At 35.9% G+C, this 24,468-nt stretch overlaps 2 protein-coding genes across 4 annotated transcripts in view; both read right to left on the bottom strand.

Annotated features, from left to right (window-relative positions):
- The window catches only part of LOC134541120 (protein cappuccino), a 136,739-nt gene extending 130,160 nt beyond the window's left edge, over positions 1 to 6,579 (bottom strand). For 2 of the 3 annotated variants that reach the window (XM_063384300.1, XM_063384302.1), the window contains exon 1: positions 5,789 to 6,354. In XM_063384300.1, coding sequence (XP_063240370.1) covers positions 5,789 to 5,809 — 21 coding nt within the window. In that variant the 5' untranslated portion in view covers positions 5,810 to 6,354. Of the gene's footprint in view, positions 1 to 5,788 lie in introns of all 3 variants that reach the window. The other variant, XM_063384301.1, reaches the window with a different exon arrangement.
- A 1,872-nt stretch (positions 6,580 to 8,451) lies between these two features.
- Positions 8,452 to 24,468, bottom strand: part of LOC134541117 (hemicentin-1) — a 398,582-nt gene continuing 382,565 nt past the window's right edge. The window contains exons 13-14 of the mRNA XM_063384293.1: positions 22,623 to 22,837; positions 8,452 to 18,429 (exon numbers count right to left, since the gene is read on the bottom strand). Coding sequence (XP_063240363.1) covers positions 18,260 to 18,429; positions 22,623 to 22,837 — 385 coding nt within the window. The 3' untranslated portion in view covers positions 8,452 to 18,259. The remainder of the gene's footprint in view (positions 18,430 to 22,622; positions 22,838 to 24,468) is intronic.

Below are 24,468 nucleotides of genomic sequence, written 5' to 3'. Positions count from 1 at the left end.
GTTTAAAAATAACAAATTATAGCATGTCTGCTGGGAGAGATTACATAATCGTCAAAGAAAGACACAACAGTCAAAAAAAAAAAAACTATTGCATCACTGCAATGAAAGCTAAGAGTCCGATTTAATGCGTATCAAGTTTTTTTTCTTCTTCTCCTGTGTGCCCAAATTCGCCCGAAGTAGAAACTACGTACGTAGGTACTTGTCCAAAGGAAGTGATATCACAATAACTGTCCTAACTGGAAGTTAAGTATGCTAATACGCAAGTAATTTATTTTTTTTATTTTTTTATTTATTCAATTTTTGTTCTGTAGATCACATATGGAGGTAAGGACTCCGGGATATAGAACCAGTCATTAATACAAATATATACATATATAAAAACAAACTGTACAACCACAAAAACGAAATATTACAGAGTACTTTTAAATTTCAAAAGTATGAGAGATTAAAAAAAAAAAAACATGGGTACATAAGAAATTGTATAAACTGAAGTCTAAAGCTCAGAGTGAAGAGTTAGTATACAAAACTCAATATTTTTCTCCTCTTTTGTGATGTATTTAAATAAAATTTACCAGAGTTCAGTTTTCTTATCTGTTATTAGGTCAAAGAATTCTATCAGAGAGTAGGAAGGATGTTCTAACAGAACTTGTTTGATGTTCTTTTGAATATAAGTAAATGATTACAAAATTGCATTTTGTAGGTTAAATTTGAATTAAAATTCAAAGACTCGTTAAATCATCTTCACATTATAATTGTCTGGTAGGTATATATGAATTGTTAAAAAAAAAAATCTAATCAGGTTTATTAAAACGTTTCAACAAATAGGTATCTCCATACACGTACCTACATAACGATCGCAACTACGGAATAAAGGTTGACTAAAAAAATTGCTGTAAATACTGCGACACACTAAAGAAGTGTTAAAAAATAACTAATATAAACTTAATTTAAAAAAAAATTATTTATTAAAAAAAAAAGATGATGTAAACAACCTGTTAGGATGGTAATGCCATTTTAATATTATAATTTATATAGGTAGTTGTTATTCAATATGGTGTAGTATGTTGTCTTTTTTGTATCATGTTGGAATCGTGATTATTATTTGTTAATATGTTGTATTTGTTTTTAAAATTTTTAATCTTTGTTATAATTTGTATGTGCAATTATTGACGTTCTCTATACCCCAAATGTATATGGGTCTACAGAGAGATGTAATAAAATAAAAATAAAATAAAATAACACTGATCCCGTCCGGATTCGTCAAGTACGCCACAAGGACAAGTGAAGTGCGCGAGGTAAATGCGTTCTTGAATTCGGGCACGGCCAAAGTACCACTCCCGTGCGCTAGCGGTCGAATGGGATGACGACAGAGAAAAGGGGGAGGGGAGGATAGATACGTAGCCAAGCATGCTATATGCTGCTTGTAACGGCCGGAAGGGGAAACGGCAGAGGAAAGATAATGACGCAGCAGTGATGATACAGAACTCTCGTAACGAGGCTTGTGTTAGTCTACTCCTCACTTTTATTCTTTTTTTAAATTTAAGATCATACCCGCATCAATAAAAAAATATACTAATAATGTTTCTCTATATACTAAATAAGCAAGAAGTTTCACTTGTTTTTTTTTTATTTTTTTTTTATAATCGTATGGTTTGTTTAAGGGTGCGCTACACATAGCAACAGCATACACACAGCACACGGAAGTTGCAGCTGCTACTTTTGGAAAATAGGGTAAAAGTTCCGTATTACATATCAAAGTTCATGCCATCAGGATCAAGGGATTAACTTGGATACGTGATACGGAATAATTACTAAGAAATGCACACGAACAGAAATGTTGTCGAACTTCTCCATTTCTCTGATAGAGCACACACAGTGTCAACGGCATGTAAAATTTAAAGAATTTTTTTTTATATTGCATTTGAAACGTTAAACGGTGAAACCGATTTCACAGTGGTGTTAAATTTGAGAGGCATTTCTCTAAAGTTGATCATTCATAGTCGTTGAAAACAAAACGGTGAAATTAAATGGCTGTGTTCATGTTAAAAAAAAATTGTTTGGTAATAACTGACAAAATTCGAACGTTTGAAACTGAAAATTGCTGTAAAAGTAATGGAATGTTTAGAACCATTTTGTTTTGCGCTAATGCAGCTTCAACTTCTGTTGTTGTGCCGTGTGCGATACCAAAGATCTGTTACGCTGGACTCGATGATCCGTCTTGTCCGTCCTTCCGTCAAAACCTTACCAAGCTTTAACTTTCGACGGATGGACGGATGAAATAACCTCCGAAATGTTACCAACCTTCTTATTGCCGGCGACCTTTACTGTTTTATTAAGGTTTTTAAGTAAATCTAATTGTTTAGCTGCTTTCACAAAATGTTATCATACGTAAGAACATATTTTTAACTACTAAAAATATTTTAATAAATATCAGAAGGAAAAAAAAAATAATTGAATGATTTATTAAGTGCTTAACTTTCATGATCGACAGTGTAATACATCTATACTAGTTAATTTCCACCAGTACGTAAGATTTTTGGTATGTTGGCAGCATTGAAATAAAAAGAAAACGTATTCGACGGACGTGCTACGATAGTGAATCGCTCGGGTTTCCCAACCGGTGATGCGCGTACCACTAGCGGTACTTGGCAACGTTGCAGATGGTACGCGATCAAATGCTGTCAAGTTAAGTTCCATTGACCCTGATATTGAAAGTTTGATAATGGACAAACAGCAACAAGTTTTCCACTAATATATATATTAATATTAATAGTTGGACTCAATTTGGAAAAAAAAAGGGGGGGGGGGCTAACATTGTTTGTTTTCAGAGTTTTGTGTTATAAATAAGAACTGCCCTTTGCAATAGAAATTTTATCCCCCCCCCCTAATTTTCAAAAATAACAATAGCTTTTATATTTATGTATAAAACAATACGATTGAGTAGGCCTAGTGCCTAGTAGTACACCAACGTTTCTAAAAATGTCAAGTGGTACGCAGTTGCTGAAACGATGGGGAACCCCTGCTTTAGTTCGTTCGTCCGTCCGCACGTCGTTCGAAATCCCCCCCCCCCCCCCCCGGGCGCCATTTCGATGCTGCTAACAGACTAGAAGGTTTAAATAGTAGTGAAATTTTCCCCTTGTGTAGTTAGAATAGATTGACGGTCATGACAGTTAAGCGCCTATTAGACGCGTTCAACAATGGCACGGAAACCGAGACGGATTTCACGGGACATTTCACTATCGCGTCCTCTGCTTCCACAATGCACGGAAACGTAAACAAATGGCAATCAATATGATTGCATTTCAAGGTTACGAAATATTAATTTATTTAAAAAAAAAAATTAACTATGGTTCGAGATCATAGCACGGGCAGAATTTACTTTTATGCTTTATTATTACTTAACCTGCAATTGGGCTTTCACCCGGTGGCAAGAACTCCCACTCACTCCCCTCTCCCCCCCCCCCCCCCTCCATCAGCTTTCTCCTCAGCTCCCTCCCATCCCTGACCTCCACCATTTCCTCCCCCAGCCCATTCCACTCCCTCCCCGTCCTCACCAGGAAGGTGTTCCGCCCTCTCTCTGTCCGCCTCCACACCCTCTGGAGCTTACATCTGTGGTCTCTTCGTCCTCTGTACTCCCCTCTATGTACTTTGCTTCCCAATTGCCCCCATCCCCCTTCCCCCTTCAGCACCTTGAACATCCTGACCAACCTTTCCACTCTTCTTCTCCTCTGTAACGTTTCCCACCCCAACTCCTTAATCATTTCCGTTGGGCTATGCAGTTTCCCATCCTGCCCCTCCCTCCTTCTCCACATTCCCATCACCCACCTAGCCGCTCTGCGCTGCACCCCTTCCAGCTCCTTCACCTCAGTCACCAGGTAGGGGTCCCAGACCGCCGCCGCATACTCCAACATTGGCCTGACCAATGTGGAGTATGCCTTCTCCTTTGTCCTCCTCCCAGCTCCCTGCAGGGTCCTACCAAGCAACCCCAGCGCCTGCCTTCCCCTCCTGACCACCCCCTCTATGTGCTCCGCCCATCCTAGGTCATTTTTCAGTGTCACCCCCAGGTACTTATATCCTGCTGCCTCTCTTATCTCCTGCCCCTTCCAGTAATATACATTTCGTGTGACTTTCCTCCTCTTTGTAAATCTGACAACTTTTGTCTCACCAACATTCAAGGACATTCCATTTTTCTCCGTCCATTGCTCCAACCTTATCAAGTCCTCTGCTAAACATCCCCCTTCCCCCACAACCTCATACACTACACAGTCATCTGCAAATAGCCTCCATCTGGCTTTCATGCCCTCCCCCAGATCGTTTATCATAATTGTGAACAACAGAGGCCCCAGCACACTCCCCTGTGGCACCCCCGACGTCACTTCCCCCTCCTCGGAGCTTTCCTCACCCACTCTCACATATATAATAAAAATAAACGACAAAGTCATAGTAGTACACTAGATATTCTTCTACACGAAACATTTCTAAAGTATTTAGAACATAAACAAACATGACTACCACCGCAGCCAAGTACTCGGTCTTCATTGGTCGCACGTAGCTGCTACGTAAACGGAAGAGCTCAGCTTTGCCGAGCTAATCCGTTACGGGTTCGTGCCATTGGAGAACGGACAAAAGTGTTTAAATTCGATTTTTTCAATCAATTTCAATTTATCAACATATTTTCAGTTTTACCATACGTAATTAATTACACTCCTATGTCTCGGTCAATTTTTTGTATCAAAAATCAAACACAAACATGTTAAGTACCTACCTAAAAGCCATTTAATTGAAGCAGTTAAACAAAACTTCAAAAACATTTTAGAGTGTATGGGTTGCCGTCAATTCCTTGCAAATATTTTGGAGGTTGTTATTTCAACCGTTCGTAGAAAGTTAAAATTGGGGAAGCTTTTGACTGACGGAAATTTTTGGGCCTTCCGACTGGCTTCTCACGTGATTAACGTACGGATCGGAAACTGACGAAAGGTACGGATCATTTTCAATCTAGTTTAGCGTGTCATCACAAATGCAGCAGAGGCTTAAAGAGCAAAGAGCAAAATAACTGATGTAAATACCATTCCGCAGATTATTTGATTTCTGTTGACAGGCGGGAAAATAAACACTAGCTCTCTCCTGCTTTACGATGGAACAAACAGTTTTATCATTTAGTGTCGAACCTTGTTATTTTTACCTACTTGGACGCATAAACCAATAGATTTCATTGTATTACATGAACTTTAACGTAAATAAAAACATTTTTTCCTCTAAAATTTTTCAAAATCTTTTGGTTCACGTTCAAACAGTGTTTGTTCCGCGCATTTCAAATGAGTTGACACTATGAAAGTAATTGGTTAGTATGTATGTAGCTTCTCGTAAAGCGAAAAGATGCAATAGCTAAAATATAACTTTGGTTTCATTTTACGGTTTGAACACAGCAAATAAATTGCGTTTAAATTACAAACGTAATTAGGTAATTCCATAGTGTTTCTGAAGTAGACAAACTTTAGAAGTGCACTTAATATATGTATATAAAAAAATCTATTGGCTACTTTGAGTGGTTCCGTTTCTTTTTCAATAAACATTCGACCCTTCTCACGTACAAAACACGGCTGAACACGTAACATAACCTCATTTACTGCCAAACTTTGTGTAAAAAGGAAATTATTTTGAAAGTACACGTACGTAACGTATTTGTTTCCCCTTCCTCTTTGTAAACTTACATCCAAGGTTCGTAAATCGAAGTGTTACGTTTACATTGCAAGTAATCTATTAATTAATAAGTAATGCAAGAACTTACCATTTTTATGCTGCGCACCATCAACGGCGAATGTTTACGTCGTCACATCGCGCCGCACCGAGACACAGTTACGTCATGCGTAGGTAGTTCGTTAGAACGACCGGTACCACGCGGTTTTTTTTTTAAACTGAAAACCGAATTCAAACTCCGCACACGCAGACGGCAACTCGATGACATCTGCATCACTGCGCACAGAACAAAAGCAACTCCCCGACTGGGCTTCTTACCGCCGGGCGCCCCGTACGACTGACTGTTTGCTGATGGCGAGATTCCTGTTAGCGCACTGCAAACAAACAGCGTGCTAATTGGGAAGGCCAAGGTGAGCGGCCAACCTGCCGCGAGGGGTGTCCAAGCTTGTCAAAAAAAAAGAATAATAATACCTGTTTTGAAACAAACAAAAGTTATTTGACACCGTAAACTTGCGTTACGTAACTCGTATTCAAATTTGACCGTTAAACCCAGAGACGTAGTACGTACCTACTGACTGTTTACGTATCTTCTTACACTCGTTTCGTCAACGGTGTTTGTAAACGAAACATAATTTGATAGTTTGCAAGTGACAGTCGGGAAAATGGGTACCACTGGTACTACTTTCGAAAAATTTCATAATTGGAGACCAGTTACATGAGATAGAATACATTATATCAGGTCACTGGAACATAAGACCTGTCTCAGTGACGCATTCAAGTGGATATTTGGAGGGGGGGGGGAGAGAGAGAGAGAGAGAGAGAGGAGAGATTGAGAGAAAGAAGGGGAGAGAGGGAGAAAGAGGAGGAGAGTTAGAGAGATTCTGCCTAGCACCTTCCTTCTGCACCCGGCTTACACCGAACACCATTTGACTAATAAAAAAACAAAACTTGCCACCTTCACCACATGTTATGAGCGTATATATATTGTAATCTACTTGTGCAAACTGTAACTAGTAATAATTAAACTGAGATGTTCTAGGGAATATGTGCAAGCCCTTTTTTTTTAAAAAAAAAAAAAAAACACTTAAAATATCTTTTACCATGAAATAAATAGTGAAAAAAAAAAAAAAAAAGCCATAGCATTATAACTCTGTATGTGTGAAATAGATTTTGGTGTCTATGGTCTATAAGATGTTCTATAATTGTGCTTTGTGCATTCGGCCATTCCTACTAAAATATACACTTAGGCTTTGAATGACAACATCAACCAAACATTACTTAAATGTTAACATGTACTCAAGTTGCAACAAAATTGTACTACCAACGAGTGTGACACCACCTAAACCACTCAAGGTGGTACTGGGTCATTGTGAGAGGGAATATGTTCGAATGTGTGTGTGTTTTGGGGGGGGGGGGGGCATTAATTTAAATAATTCTAAGTTAAATTTAGTGTTGCAAGTTTCTTTCTCTTTTTTATTTTGGATACTGAAAACTATTACATTAAATAAAAGTTAGGGAGCACAACAAAACTAATTTCCTTTTGGCTTTAGGGTTCGGTCTTTGGCCCTGAGGTGGTTTAGAATGTGTGGGTGAGCAGGAATTTCAAATTTGAGGGAACATATTTTTACTTACATTACGCATATCTAAATACACGGTTCGCAAGTACACAAATGGTAGGTTATCATGAAATTATAGTTATGCTAAAAAAATCTACTTAACACCAAAAATTTATTAAAATCGAAATAAACAAATTTTAAAAAAAATGTACCCGGGAGGTAAAACTGAAAGTTTCTAAGATCTCAACATTTTCCCCTCTACGTACATTACAACTCTGGGCAAAACTGTTCTAAAGTAGCCGTCATTGTATATGGTTGTAATTTCTTTTAATTGTAATTTTTGGGATAAAGTCCTAAGTGCAGCATCGAAATTTAGGGTTTTTTCAAGAACGTGTGGAGGAATTTTGGTGAGGTGGAATATTTGTTTGGTGAAAGGATAATTTAGAGTACAATTAATTTTTGAGTAGGTGAAGCAGAGTGCTTGGAGAATAAAAGCTATTAGTATGATCAAGGAATTTTGTTTCTGGGTGATCCAAAAGCTGTTGATTAAATTATTATTATTAAAAAAAAAAAAAAAACTCTGGGCACATTAGTTGCCAAAAGAATAGCCTATGTGAACAAATCCATAATCAAACCAACTTATAAAAAGTCTTGTTACAACTCCATGCATGAGACAAGTGGTGGTGTGGTGCTTGCATCATGAGCTTCCCGAAAAGACGTCTTTAGTTTCAATTCATAATAGATAGAGACCTGCAAAATTCGCGGATTCATTTTCTGATATGCTAAAATTCAAATAATTATACCTTAGTGCTGCTTCTGTCATTGGTTCACTGTTAATCTGGAGGACTGAGGGCCAATTAGAGACCCTCACTCATAGAAGTGTCGAATCACAGACACTTGGTTGAGACGACTCACAAGTCAGCAGCCAATGAACAGGTGGCATTTGCCCGAGTGTGTAGAGTGTAGTAGAGTCTATCCTGGAGGTCATTGAATCCGCGAATTTTGCAGGTCTCTAATAATAGACCTCAGCCTGGACTCCCCGTTTATAGCATTAATAAGGTTTTGTTTATTTAGGTTGTATGAATTTTAATGCCACATATCAGCAGTGGAGTGTTTACACAAATGGACAACGGAGTCTCTTGTAAAAAAACCTTGCACTTATTTAAATGTAAAACAAAAATCAATAAAACCACACAACTACACATACGTTTTTATTTATTTTCTCAACAATGACTTCAGTACAAAATAAAAATGGTCACTGACAAACACATATGTATGTGAGAAGAAATACAAAACAATTATTTTTACAAAATAAAAAATAAAACAAGTAGATAAGATCACATAAAGATGATTAATATCAACAAAGTACATATTAGTAAACAGTCCGTAAGTTCATTGAAATCTATTATACAAGCTGAAAGAACAGTTTTGATGGTAAAAAACAACGAATCCTTAAAATACGTAACGTACTTGTCAAGGTTGTTTCACCCTTACATCATGTCTGGAGAGATAGATTTAAATTTACGTATGTACAAACGTTAGTCCACAATGCCTTTGCAAGGCCATGCAACTGATCAATTAACACTGAGATCATATCACATTATTTTTTTTTTTTACATCACACTAAATTTCAACAGTTCCGAAATTTTCGACCTTCAGGTGCAATCTACCAAAGTTCAAAAACTAAATTGTAAAGAACAAATAATATACAAGAATAAGTTGGACGGGACGGTGGGTGACAATCCTTTCTCTTCTTTATTCACGTCGTTTCGGAATCCAAAAAAAAAATTAATCTCTCGTCGCTTAAATATGGCAGTACAAAAAAAAATGTAAATGCACATTTTACAACAAAATCATACAACAAAAGAGGTTCAAAAAAATATTCTACTACCTGCAGTTGTTTGCATACACACACATCTCAAACAAACATACCGAGTCTCAATATTATACATCATCAAAACATACCGTACATGCAATGAAATATGAATGGGTTTGTCAAGGCTACACAATATTTTGTGTGTTCCTATTAAATGTTCACTTAAAAAAAAAAATTGTTCGCAGTTTCAACATTTTTTTTCTTGTTTTATAAATGGACTAGCACATAAAAGCAGGCACAAATTATTTCACAATACTTGTATATTCAATTCCTTTTTTTAAATTAAGTTTATTTGATCATTTAGATTAAACACAAAATTCTAATAAATTATTTAAAATCTTTTTATTTTTTTACTTAATAATTTTAGTTATTAATATGAGCAGTTGATCTTTTAAACTAAATAAAGATTTTTAATAAAATTTATGAAATAATTATATTATTTAAAGAAACAATTACTTTCATAAGCACAATACAATATATAAAAACCATTTGCATATTTTGCTTGTAGACCTAATTTGGGAACAAAAATAACCTACTTATTCAGCCAGTCAACTATTCAAAAAGCTGCTTAAACATTTGCAACATGTGCTTCTCAAATTAACAGCCCTTTTTAGAAAAAAATGAAAGGATTCTCAATTGGCCATTCTTTCTATTCTGTCAATGAATATAGGTTTAATAATAAAAAAAATTACAAACATGTAATTGCAAATTGCAATTACAAACATGTAATTGCAAATTGCATTTGGTGCTTTGTTTTGTGCGGGGATTACAGACGGCTACACTTTTCGCAAAACCAGTCGTGGTTTCAGATAACGGAACATTTGCTGCATGCGTTTTTAATTTATTGTAATCATATTATTATATTTATGAATAAAATGACATGCCCAATATCTTTTGTGCAAACTTGTACCGACAAAACATGATCTAATGGATGCAATAAACTGAACTTATAACATTATAGTCCGGTCAAAATAGACATTTCAAACAACAAAAATTTCGACAGAGCTGAATTTTGGTAGAGACCTTGGGTAGACCAATTGAAATAAAGTGCCAAAAGTTCCCATAGATCCCATGTGTGCTAAAAAAGTTATTCAAGGTCAAAGGTAATTTTTTTTTAAATTTGAATTTTCTCAAAAACGGTAAGTTTTATCAAAAATATAGCCCAGACAAAAATTCTAAATTACAAAATTATATACAAAAATGGTCCTAATACTTTTTTTCTAAGAATCACTATTGCTACGATAACGCCATTCTAACAGTTGAAGGAGTTAGATTCTACCCAAGGTCTCTACCAAAATTCAGCTGTCTGAATTTTTGTTATTTGATCACTATTTTTATGTCTATTTTGACCGGACTATTAGTGTTATGTATGTGCTGTTTAATTTAAAAAAAAACTGATCTAGAGGTTTCTAATCTCAAATCAAGTTTTTAATGATGTTTCCGAAACACGCACTTGGTACTGTAAACAATTGTTAACTACAGTGAAACTTTGATTAACCATCAATCAGGGCTGTGGCAAATAACGAAAGTTTCACGAAAATCTAACATGTATGTACAATAACATGATTTCACTGTGGGCTTGTGGATGAAAATGGAAATAAAATCCTTTAAAAGAAACAAAAAATATTAATTATCAATACATAACATCAATAAAATATAAGAGCAGTAATGTACAGAAATGTATTGTGTGTATACTATATACATGCATTATGTACCACATTTAACTAAAAAAAATAATGAGACTCAAAATATAATGCGACGACAAACTTTTTGATTACGAGTTTATTGAAAATATTTTATGGTTTGGAAAAAGTACATGGCACATGAAAATTAATTAAATTATTTGATTTATTACTTATTTACTAGACACTTTCTGATGCCACTTTCGTAAGTAGAGTGATTTACCCAGTTTTCTTTTGAAACACCAAGCTGCAGTTAGAAAAAAAAAATAGTGTCATATGACTAGTTCAAAGGCAGCTGTTCAGAAAGCGAAGACTGTGGTGATACAGGGTGGTCTGGTCACATGGGAGGGTGAAAGAGAAGAAAGTCTCCAGCAGCCAGTGAAGAGAAGCAGAGAGAAACACAACTTTCATCCTCTCCTTCATCCTGCATCTCTCATCTGTCACGCCCATGCAGAGATCCACAAAGCCCCGGACTTAAGTGGCATAAATGATGAGTGATGCGGTATACAGAAAGAGCCTCTAGTTTTTCAACCAAGCTGTTCCCAATAGCAAAATACAAGTTCGCGATTGTAATGCGACCCCCATTTCTAGTATCCCCAGTTTTGGCACAAACCGTAGCATTACATTCAGGTAAGTATTATAAACCTACGTTAATTAAAAATAATGTTATCTAAGCTTTCTGCACACTTGTGTTCCTAATTCTTGGGTGTAAAAGTAATTTTAAGGATTTATGTTATGTTTGTTAATACTTAACATCTTTTTTTTTTTACGATCACAGCTAACAGAAACAGATGTTTAAACGAGTGACGGTTTGTCTAAGTTTGACCGTGATACTGAAGAATACAATTATAAAACCAGCAGTCACGTTCTACAAAATTTATTTCCAAGAGTTTTTTTTTTTTTTTTTTTTTTTTAATCTATTTTCCTGTAGCCACTGTCTGTGTCGGTGTCTTCTCGCAATACTCGCCAAACACAAACCACAAACGAACGAGCCCGTTTGAAAAACAGCACTCGCCCGCAAGTTCGCGCTTCGAGGGTGTCTCACGCCAGCGCAGTGCTCTTTGTGTGAAGTACCAGGGGCACATATTCGATGCGACAGAGAGCGTGGTCTGCACGACTCTGCCGAAATAACTCGGAACACTTCCGCCAGGCAAGCGTCGCTCGAAACCAGTCCGGGTTACCGATAGGCCTGTGAAAATAGTCAAATGTTTAGTTTGAATAGAACTGGAATATAAATATCAAAATATTTTCAATACAAATATTGAATCTGAATTGAAAAAAAAAAAAAAAAAATTCAAATTATCGGCTGTCTTTTTTTTTTTTTTTTTAGTGGTTACAGAATAACTGTTGTTTGCTTGTGTTCAACTTATATATATAAAAAAAAAAAATTAAGATCGCAGATTGTCCTGCCGTCTTTTGTTAACTGTGTACGTATCAAAAATAAAGTATGTGTAGTTATTTGAGGTCAACTAATATGTATTGTACATTGCGTGACAATAGCCCGATCACAAAGTCGATAACTATACCGGGTGATACGGCGTGTTAACACCTTCACCACACTTGGAATACAATCAGGTGTTCTTCAATTTAGAAGTGCAAAGTATTTGAAGTCAAATCAAATACAGATACATAAATAATTCTCAATTGGTATTTTTAAATTTTGAATATTCACACAGGCCCAGTCACTGGAGAGAGGAGGCAGCCTTGGCGGTGGAGACCGCGTTCTCACTCGCATCAAACATCACATTGCCAGCCCGCACCACGAATTACAACTGACGTTGCAAAGTGACAACCAGCAGCACATTTGCGGGACGCGACACACGGCTACCACAATTATCTGAAACAATTTCTCATTAGGCAATTATAATTTTTTTTTAAGTTTACCCTCTTGCATAACATTAATTGATGAGTTTACCGTTATTACCATAAAACTGGTTTTTTAAAAAAAAAATACATGTACGTAATTTTTTGAAAGTTAATCTCTGTGCATCTTGAAATTTCTGAGGCATCAAAATTATTAAAAACTAGCACACAACCTCTCAAAACTATCAAATAAATTGGACTCGGTTGACGATGGAAAAAAAACCGTAATGGACGCGAAACAAATTTATTGGTAAATCAGTTTCTGAAGATAGATACTAACTGAAGTCAATTAAAGCAGTTTTTTGGTCATTCTTTTTTTCGGTTTGTTTGTTCGTTTAGTAATGCATCCAGTAGATTTTCTTTTTTTCGGTAGTCATACAAAGATATTGGATAAGTCATATAATGTATTCCTTAAACAGGTATCTTTGGCAGATGTATCCTTATGTGTTCACTGTTAAGAGTTTAAAAAATATTTAAATTCTTAAATTTGTTTTATAAAATAACTCACAATTGTTGTTTTATAAAACAATAAATTCACCAAAAAAAAATATGTGAGCATGTCTGATCAGTACATACCAGTGATGTGTAACATCTAACCTCAGTAACGAGCTAATTCAAGTGTGCTCATGATGCAAACACACTTACAATACAAAACTTGGGACACAAAAATTTAATGTAGAATTCATTAAAACATGATGCAGAGCGTAAGACATATATATCCAAATACATTTCCGGGCGCAAATTACGAGTTTCTGCACCCACCGCAAGAATTCGCTGCCCGAGCTGGGAAGTCAACTATCAAATCATTTGCTTTGCAGACCAAAATTTTAAACAATGTAATGAAACTGTTCCAATAAAAGCGAGAAAAAAAAAAACATGAAAAAAATATTAAAGCCTGGCTCTGGACCTGATTATCGACAACAAATTTTATTTAAAAAAAACTGCCCGTCTTGTTAAAATTCATTGAATTAATACCAGAAAGTTTACCTTTGTGTTTGTGAACTATTTTTCGTGCCATCCACCACAGATGGCAGCACCGTGGTTTACACATTTCCGTTTTTTCACTTGCGTCACATTCACGAAATTATTCCGACCAACTGCTGTGTACCAAGAGCTAAGATGTTACACATCAAAAATGTTGAACCTGATCATCTTAGTGCAATTTGCAACCACATATATTTTATTTCTGTGCCCAATGAAGTAAATTTTCCAGTATTAACTGAAAATTAATATAGTACTTTGTGTCCGGCATCATTTTTTTTTTTTTTTACCGAGCCATACAATACAGTAGCTTCCACTGACAGAACCAAGACATTTAAGTTAATTTCAAACATGTAGTTCAAATAAATGCATTAAAAAAAACCTATATTATTCTAACATCATTAGACACAAGCACATTAGCACATTCAAATATTGACAATTTGCTCGTATGTATATTTTCGTGGACATTTTTAAAACGTGAACGCCTTGTGAAACATACTGTTAGTAACCCACACTGCAAAAATATTAACGTCGGTATTTTGTTTGCATATGGGAAATAGTAAAAAACTGCTGCAAGTGAAATATCGCTTGATACTTTGGCATTCTATTGAGATGCAGAAAACAAGACACAAGATTAGTCATTCCAATTTGCTGTAGCGTAGGTAGCACACAAAAAACAAACTTTTGCAAAATAAAATTCCACTTTCGAAATACACATTGTAAAAAGATATCTATATACATACATACATACATGCATTACCACTTACAAACACTCATACGTACACAATTAATATTATTTGCTTACACACAAAATGTCAGGACTATTATTTTCTTGCTGTGAGTATTTGCTTACACACAAAATATCAGACCTATTAATTGTTTTGCTGTGAGTATTTGCTTACATACGAAATATCAGACCTATTATTTTCTTACTGTGAGTATTTGCTTACATACAAAATATGAGACATAATTTTTTTTTTCATAACAAGTATTTGCTTACACACAAAATTTCACACATATTTTTTAACTGTAATTTGAGCAATTTAAATCATTTTAAGTTTATACAAAATGTAATAAAAAAAACTATAATTAAGCCACAGTAATATGATTGCAACACACGTGTTTACAAACACAATAAATACACAATATCACATATATAAGTTTTATAAACATTGAAATGGCACCTGTTATATCGCTCGGGTTTTTATCAAAACCTAAAGTTGAAAAATTTCAACGTAATGTGAACAGGACTACAGCTGTGTCCAAAAATTCTTTAAGCACACACATTTACTTAACGTCCTCTGTAAAGCAGCATTACTACTTAATCAAGCAGCACAGTCGGGTAGGGCCTATCTACACAATGTGCTGTTTCTTATTTTCCCAGATGACTCTGTTTACTTGAAAGGGTGGCCAATTTTTGTCGTTAATGACAGCTCTGGCTTTAAGGTACGCGAAGAAATTTTAAAAATTGAAAACACAAAAATTTATCACAATACCCCAAAGAGATTAAAATATAGAATACCTACCCACTTTACATGGGAGAATCCATGATTATTTTCTTGAAGGGCACTATGCACTTAAACTTCAAAATTATTATTTGAAAAATTAAGAAAAAATAAAATCTCTCAATTTGTTTTTGTTCCTGGGCTCTCTCACAACAATTATATTTTATATACGTTACAATTTTAGTATAAAATAAATTATTTCATCATAAAAAAATACAAAAGTTATGGGGCTTATTATTTTGAAATGTAATTTCCAATTACAAACTAATAATAGAACACATTAATTTATAAACAATTGTTACATAAATTTTGTTTAAGTTATTATTAATTTAAAAAAAAATGTATTTTAGGAAAAATTGTGAACTGTATTTTATTTTGTATTCAAAACTAGTTTCAAGTAGTTATTTTTAATGGTGAGGAAATATCTATTTAAATTATAAAATGTATATTTGTTTAAGTACGTGTATGTACTGAGTGTTTCTTGTTTTACACACTCTCCGTGGTAATCAAGACTATTTGGACACAACTTAAAATCCACTTCATTAAGCATTACACTGACTGAGATGATTATTTCTGCAGTCTTAACAAAAAGGTTACCTTTAAAATGGCTAGTGAAATAAAATAAAAGAATCCTTACGAACAAAGTTAGAACACAATATGGATTCACAAGCGAGAAGCTAATCAAAACATCTTGATAAGTTAAAGAGCACACTGCAGTGTCGTAAACACAAACTAAATACACTGTAATTAATTATTTACACAATGAGGATGAATGTAAAAACACTGTTCAAGAAACACGTCTCATGCACGATATTCGCTAGCAGGTGAGCAAAGTTTTGTCAGTATCCACAGTAAATGTTAAGATATGATTAGGCTTATGTGTTCATTTCACTTCATAATTTTGAAAAAATTTTTTGGATCAAAATTCTACCAGAGAACTTTTAACAGATTAAACCATAAACTTGTAAAAAATAATTAAATTCAAACTGAAGAAACACAATAAAGAATGACAAAGAATTAAATGCATACTTTAATCTTTCAAAATTCAAACCACCATGCCTATGGCTGTGAGACTTTCCTACTGGCAAATCAATGCACATAATATATATGTAACTTGTGTATTAAAAAAAATTAAAAGCTAACTTAATAAATACTATTTAATATCTAATATTACTAACTTATAATATATTCATAAAACATATAGTGCATATGTAAAACACAACAAACACAGTAAGTGTGTCTGTTTTTTTTTTTTTAGATTATTTTGCATTAAAAAAACATTCTGAACTGTTAAACATTTTTATTTTTTTTTTTGCAAAATAAATCATCGTATGTACGTCCATATCTTGAACAGTGTTTTCTCTATGAGAGATGTTTCTTAAAATTGATAAAACTGTGCATGATACAAGTTTCTGTTTTAAGAATTGTAATCTGAATAAATCAAATATATTTATTTGTATATATATAAAAAAAAAATTGCTCCCCGAGAAACGAAATCGAAAATCATTATTCACTGTCTGAAAAACGAATGACTTCCATAAATTAATGGTTCCCAAAAACTTTGTGGGAACCACTTGCGACAAATGGGAAGGGGGTGGAGGGGGGAGGGGGAAGAGACATCTATTCCTCATATTATTTCAAGATGTTGATACGTATAATGTTTTGCAGTCAAACACAGATGCACATGATGATTCAAACGCTGTACACACAAAGTGACGCAAAATGGCTGAAAGCAAGATTTGATCACGTTGCTGCATGCGCTCAAAATTTGATCTACTGATGGATTGTGGAATTACTTTGTGCTTAATATTAAAAAGAGGAGTTAAAGAGTACATAACTTATATTATATCACCTATAAACAACAACACATCATTAGATTAACATTACAACCCAAACACTTGCTAAAACACAAGTGTTTGCTTAGTTATTAACTTCTTTACACTGTTTTTTTCAAGTCTGTGCTTGCAGTCTTCACAAAGTGTACAATTTGCACAAAGTAGCCACTATGATGTGTCCTGAATTGCTCTATTTACAAAAAAATTTATTCATCACCAGATCCACCCATATTGTTAACACAGTGAATTTTTTTTTACAATACAGATCCGAGGAAAGATGCTGTTTAACCTATTTTTTTTTTTCAACCATTAGATGTGCAGATTGTGTGAAAAAAAACACTTAAACATGCGACATTAAATGTTTGCGACAGCATGCGAAAAAAATGTTCTTCCTTCTCTGAATCCACACTACATGTAATAACAACGCAATGTACCAAACATAAATAATTTATGTTTTGGCACATGATTTCCCATCATAATTGCACGACCTTTGAAAATATGTGATGATGCAATGCAAGAGTACACTAAACAACAGTTTCATATTTAAATATGTATCAAATTTCCGCTCAGTGTTGAGATTCTTTTAATACATATTGCAATTTTGCTTTGTACAATAATACAAATATCAAAGAGTTTTTTTCTCTTAAATTACCGTCACTGAAGCAGTGGCAAGGAGTGACAATGTGTAAATTTATTCAAATCAGGGGGTCGTTTTCAAACACCTTTGCCACGTAAATATTAATCCTAATTAAATTTTATTCTCATTCAAAAAATTAAAAAAAAAAAAAAAAAAAAATGGTTGTATAATACTCAACGACAGTGCACACGAAGCACTATATATATATATATTTATTTATATATAAAATTGATTATATCTGCTGCAGCATGAATTAGGTGTTCAAAAGTACGTACATCTACAAACACACAGACACACAGAGCACACAGTTTTTTTTTAAAATCGAAACTGTGGTTTTGAGTGACGAGGACAAAAGAGGCGAATGTTGAAGCACGAGAACGTTTCCCCCCCGATTCCGAAATGCGGACAGCATGAGGCTTCTCTCTCTCCCGACGGTCTTCCGGCGCGCCGGGTATTCCCCGTCGTCGCACAGCACACCAGAGCGAAAGAAAAAGAACGATCGCCCCTCACGTCGTCGTCTTCCGGAGACTGTAGCCGGGAGGAAGGGACTCTGGAAGCGGCGTAGGGCGTTCGGATCCAGATCCGTCCCGCGTCGTCGGCTCCGCGGCGTGCGTTCCTCCCCCCGCCTCACACGATGATCTCCCGGATGACGCGCCTGTTGCGGGAGTTGGGCGTGGAGTACCCGCTCTCCAGGCTCTCGTCGAACGACAGGGAAATGTGCTGCGGTTTGCTTTCGTCACAGTCCAACTGGTCCATGTACGGGTCGGGGAGGCCACTAACGTCGTGATAAGGGGAATCTATCACAACATAAAATTAAATAAAATAAAAAATTACAAACAAAATAATAATAAAAAAAAACATAGTCCTACAAAATATTTCCCAGTCACACACACAAAAAAAAAATTATATTTCAAATTATTACTGACACATTAATATGAATAAATACATGCAAACATATCTGAAGAAAATAAAACTGATAAAACACTACAAAACATGCTACAGACAACAAATTTAACTTAGAATCACTATCACAATTAAAAAAAAAAAAAACTTACATTTATTTTAAATGTCTAAAAATAAAGTCAAAAAGAGAAGAAAGAGGGGGGGGGGGGGGGGGGTGATATTACCTCCACGAGGTTGAAGGATAAGAAATAAAATGTGTTCAATATGTTTTTTTTTATTTTTTAAAGAGGGCCCAGTGTTTGGTTATAAACCATTCATTCAGTTTCTTGCAATTCAAACTAGGAATGATAGTTGCAGGGGTTAAGTTATTTGTTCTGAGAAATTTCTTGTGGCAAAGGATGCACTATGGGACAGACGGACATTTCGCAACCTGCAAACATTCAAAATCCAAATAGACATAGCACCTAGCCGAAACACACACGTAGGCACATGCCCATCCTTATTATTGTACGCTCCATAAATCATAATATACATATACTAAAAATGTATAAATGATTTGTGGTGTAGAACAATTGGAACAGTTAATTACCATTAAAAAAATTTCATGTGTAAGTTAGTTTATACACTAATGATGTGCACCAACATCTAAATACAAAATAGAAGAGACAAGATTTTGGTGAATCGAGATGAAACTGAAATAACACCAAAAAAGGATGTCAATGCACTATATAACACTCAAAGCAATTTTATCCACCATAAAATTACAAAAATCTAGAAATTATTCATAAGTGTAACAGCACTTAGTTAAAATCATCAAAATCATAATCAGAAGTCATCATTTACCTAGCATTTGGTCTACACCAAAATATATTGACCAAAGGTGTAAAGAAAAAATTAATCTAATTTTTTTTTTTAAATTTTGTCAGTATTATTTACCATAAACTCATACTAACCATCGAATCTTGCCTCTTATACTAAATATTATTATTATAATTATTATTATTGGCAGCTTCTAAGCATCTAGTTTTATAGGATGCACCGATTATTCTACATATATGTATACCTAGTAGTTAACTTCATATAAAAAGATCACCTAATGAATGCTCTATCGTTCTTGATCTTGACTTTCCCTATACAATATTAACACATTCAAAATAAACTATTGGCAGTGGAGAAAATAGAGCTTGACCCTAGCGATCAGACTTGATGACGATTGCAATATTTATTTCACCCAACCAAGAGAAAAGAGAGAGCAAATAAATAAATTTATACTCGATTCTAAGATGCACATTTTTTTTTTGTTGCTTTTAAACTCAAGAAGATGGACTGTGTTAATACAATCTATGGCATCTCACATTCGTACAACTCATTTGATGATAAGACACACCTATTTATTTGGTTTTAGTTTGAGATTTGAGAATTGATTTGTTGCTTAAAATATTACGGGGCCCGCCTAGTCAGGGGTGTACTTGTGTTAGTGAGGCAGTATGATTAATAACGACACTCGCTGGTGCTTCAAGTGGGGTATTGCCTCGAAGCACAAGGCTCTGAACTGATACGCAGTCTTCTCGTCATGCACGGAGTTAACTAAGAGATTTGAGTGGTAATGATAACATTATATGGCAAAAAAAAAATTAAGATAAAGGTATAATGCACCTCTTGAGTGCTTCCAAGAATATGTACCTAATGTTTCATGTCTAAAAAATTATTTTGAAAACATGTATTATATCCATTTCCACGCTCCCAAAAATACCCTCTTTTATCGCATAATCGTCGCACTTGCATAATAGTCACACCCATATTTCATGGCGTCAAAATTGGGATAAATAAACTTATTGCGTAAACATCGCATGATGTTTTTGGTCCCGCAATTAGATGCCGAGCGCTTTGTGTAGGTATCTTTTCCGTATAAAACGATGTATTTTAAAGTAGAAATCTAATATTTATTCGGACATTACCACTTACTTATTTAATTAACGGAAATACGAAGTTGTCTGACGTGTAAATTTTCTTATAAAGACTTTTTAAACGTTATCTCCTTTATCTGATCGTCTACATCGCCGCAGTGTACTGTTTATAAAAATGTAGCCAGCGCTAGTTGGCATCATTCATGTTTGGTTATTTTGCTTCCCGTATAGAGCGCGCGCACGTAGTCGAATATCGATATCTCGCGGATTGCATGCACCGCGTGCTCTCTGCCAGGTGCCGAGTTAACTACATTTGACGGCCCGCACTCTCTTTCGTGGCAAGCTTGTACTACGACAGTTACGCGTTTGTTCACGTCCCATTCAAGTGGCTTGCGTTCGTGTAACAGTTTTTGTTTTGCTATTTAAAGTTTTTGAAGAAAGGTTTTTGTTGCATGAATTATTAATTTAAGTTGTTTGGCGTGCTAAACTTCACTTTTTAAATAAACGTACTTTCCATGAATGGGTTTTGTTTTCATGAATAACTTTACCTAACAAAATTTTTTTTTTCCGCATAATCATTGCACCTCTACTTTTAAAACTTGATTTTAGAATAAAAAGTGTGACGATTATGCGAGAAAACAGGGTACAGTTTAGTAATCAAACACGAAAACAGAATGACCCATCCACCTCAGCGTATTCTTCAATGCTTTTCGTAAACAGACATCACTCTGGTATCTTAACCAGTTTTTAAATTCTGTTGTTTTTCCTGAAGCTCTGCACACTTAAATGTGTGTCCGGGTAGGCGAGTCCCTTAATGACTAAATAGGTAGTAAAAAACATATTCAGGAAAACTCTTTTGCATTTGTAATAATAAGCAATAAAAGAGGACATTTTTAAGACCAATAAGGATATGGCACAAGAAACTGGGATAAACTAGTCAACAGTTGCATTAAGGTCAAATGATGATCTCAGGCACACAACTGTGTATTCAACACTCCTGTTTATTTTAGAAAGACATCAAGCACTACATTTCACATCGACGAACAATCTCTCTGTACTCAAGGCTAAAGGAAGTAAAGAGTTCAATCAGTACAGCATGTGCGCAAATCCTACTGGCCAAAGCTGTAGGGTTGATTTTCTACTTAAATAAAATAATGCACCATCATAGCTAACATTTCAGTTTTACAAACGATTGTGTTACTTGTAATCAAAGTGTGTCTTATATTTGTAGGTAAACATCATCAACTTGAGGATAAAAACAATGATGGGATCATCTTATAATGATTATAAGGGTGTTTTCGAATCTAAGGTGACATATAATATATTTCGCCTATGGATCCTGCATTTTCAGAACGGCCAGAACTTGAGGATGAAAACCATTATGGGATTGTCTCATAATGATTATAAGGGCGTTTTCCAATCTAAGGTGACACATGATTAGAGACAGGAAAATTCGCAATTTCAAAGACCTCTAGGATAGACTCCAAGAACCTCTATGTACTAGAACAAATTGCACCTACTCATTGGATAATGACTCGTGACACATGTTTCCTGGGATGCTTGTAATTTGATACTTCTTTTGTTGAAGGTTTTTCAACAGGCTAAGACTCCTTCAGGTAAACGGTGGTCCAATCACCGACTCAGAATGAAGCTGAACGAGTTTGGAGTCTAGCCTACCGCGAAAAGAATCCGCGAATTTTTCCGGTCTCTATACACATGATGTATATGACGCCTCAGATTCTAGTACATATTTGGTAACTGAATCCAGAATGGCCAGAAAGGAGTTCATAACGGCAGTGGCGCAACAACATGGGGGAGGCAAGGGTAATTTGCCCCCCCTCTGAAACTTTGAAGTGGGGGCAAACAGGGGGCAAATAATGTGCTGTGTAATCAATTTTTAGATAGTAAAACTGCTTAAACAGCACCATTTTCCACCTTGAAATACAAATTTTTCCCGGGGGAGGACCCCCGGACCCCCCCCCCCCCTCTTTGGAAATTTAGTTGTTGTGCCGCTGCGTTACGGGACTCTTCTGGGAACGGGAATACCGGAATTTACCACTACCCCACCTTGCTCGGCGGTAAGTCATGACTTCGTTCTAACCACTCCTCCCCCCCCCCCCCCAAACACACCCAATCCTCATGAAGCAACACTTGAGTGGTGTTGGTCCATGCTCGCTCACCCAGGTGCTGGTCCACCCGCCTCTTCTGCTTGTGGACCGCGGCGTAGGGGTCGCCGGCGTAGTCCTGCCGCGACGGGTTGTTGCTGCCTCGCTGCTGCGCCGCCCCCGAGCGGTACTCGTGCTCCGGGGAGCCGCTGAGGTGCGGGTAGGGGGCGTAGTCGTCCACCGCCCCGTACCCCCCGTGGGTCAGCGGGTCGTAGCCGTACGAGTTGGTCCTGTTCCGGAGACACCGGTCGGTTCACACGGTCACCGGCTGGTCAGTAACCAGCGCTCTCTACAAGCCTACCTTACCGGCGGACTCAACTTCTGCCGAGATACCATCAGTAGAGCTAGCTAGTTAGTAACCAGGGCTCCACAAGCCCTCCTTACCGGCGAACTCAACTTCTGCCGAGATACCATCAGTAGAGCTAGCTAGTTAGTAACCAGGGCTCCACAAGCCCTCCTTACCGGCAAACTCAACTTCTGCCAAGATACCATCAGTAGAGCTAGCTAGTCAGTAACCAGGGCTCTCTACAAGCCTCCTTACCGGCGGACCTAACTTCTGCCAAGATACCAAGCTGCAACCACACAGTGGTTTTGAAAACACCAGCCGATTCCGTCGTTACAAGATCTTGTTCGTGCAGAAATGGCCGGCTCCAAGAAACCAGGGCGTTATTTAAACTGCAATGATTTTATACTAACTACTGATATGGTACCAAGTTACTACGTATATATAGGTATCGTTAATTACTTTGATGTTCAAATAAAATCATAATTAATTAATTAGTTTTTTTTATCAATGTCTCCTAGTTTTTTTGAGCCTGGTCCCTAATGGTTCAGAGATTTCGTAGCGGTCTGTCTATAACAAAAAAAAAAACTTCCGTCACAGGATGAGCTAACTTTATCAGCCTGTTAATGCAACTATTGCAGGTTGATATAATACATCATTGACTAACAGTGAGGGTTACAGAGGGGTAAGACCCCGCACACACTGAATTTGTATTTACACGAATTTCTGTCTTCATAAGAGGCACAACTACGTACGAACGATCCCAATGGTCGAAACAAAATGAACCTAGTACCCTGCGTATGAGTTAGACATGCGTACACATGCACACAAAACAGATGTCCGACATAATCTCATCCTGCTTGGATTTGAATGAATGACTCGCAAAAATGAATGTACAGTTATTTATTTTATCAAGGTATATAATGAAATTTATTTCATGTCATGCATAAATAACCATAAAATCACTCCAGACCATTTGTTAAAATGTCACAATTCACCTCTTTTCAAATTTTTTACAGCCAGACTGTATTTAATCTGAGGGTGGTGGCATGTTCAACATATCAAAAGATAGTTATCGAAAAGTAATAGGATACCTAGGTCCCATTTCAAGTAGCTAGCATTCTGGGCAGATAATCTTTGGCCATACCCATTCATTTTCCAGTAATCCCCAAACATCATAAAATTTTACAAATTAAAGCTCATTTAGCATCAGCTATGAGATCTTACATTATGCAACTAAAAACTGAGGTTTTTCAAAGACACAGTCCATTTTGGCTTTTAAAAAATTTAAATTTAATAAATGGTTGTAGCAGGTTGTGTGTTGCTGTTATGGCAAACGCGGGGATACTATACATCTTTCTGCTGAGCTTTAAATTGTAGGATATTACACGTATTTTTGCACACCAAATCAATAACGTTCGTTAAAACTCTTTTTTTTCCCCGGCCCTCAAAATTTTTTTTGTCCCTTTATCCCCAACCCCAACCACCAACAAATCAAATTCTCCCGTACCTAAAAAAAAAACCTGGCACTCTGGGCAAATGATGCCGGGTTGGTGGCCCTATTTTTAAACTGGGAGG

The sequence above is a fragment of the Bacillus rossius genome, chromosome 18, assembly GCF_032445375.1.
Source record: "Bacillus rossius redtenbacheri isolate Brsri chromosome 18, Brsri_v3, whole genome shotgun sequence".
Lineage (NCBI taxonomy): Eukaryota > Metazoa > Arthropoda > Insecta > Phasmatodea > Bacillidae > Bacillus > Bacillus rossius.
Note: the sequence above shows the minus strand (reverse complement) of the source record. Positions and strands in the feature narration are given on the sequence as shown.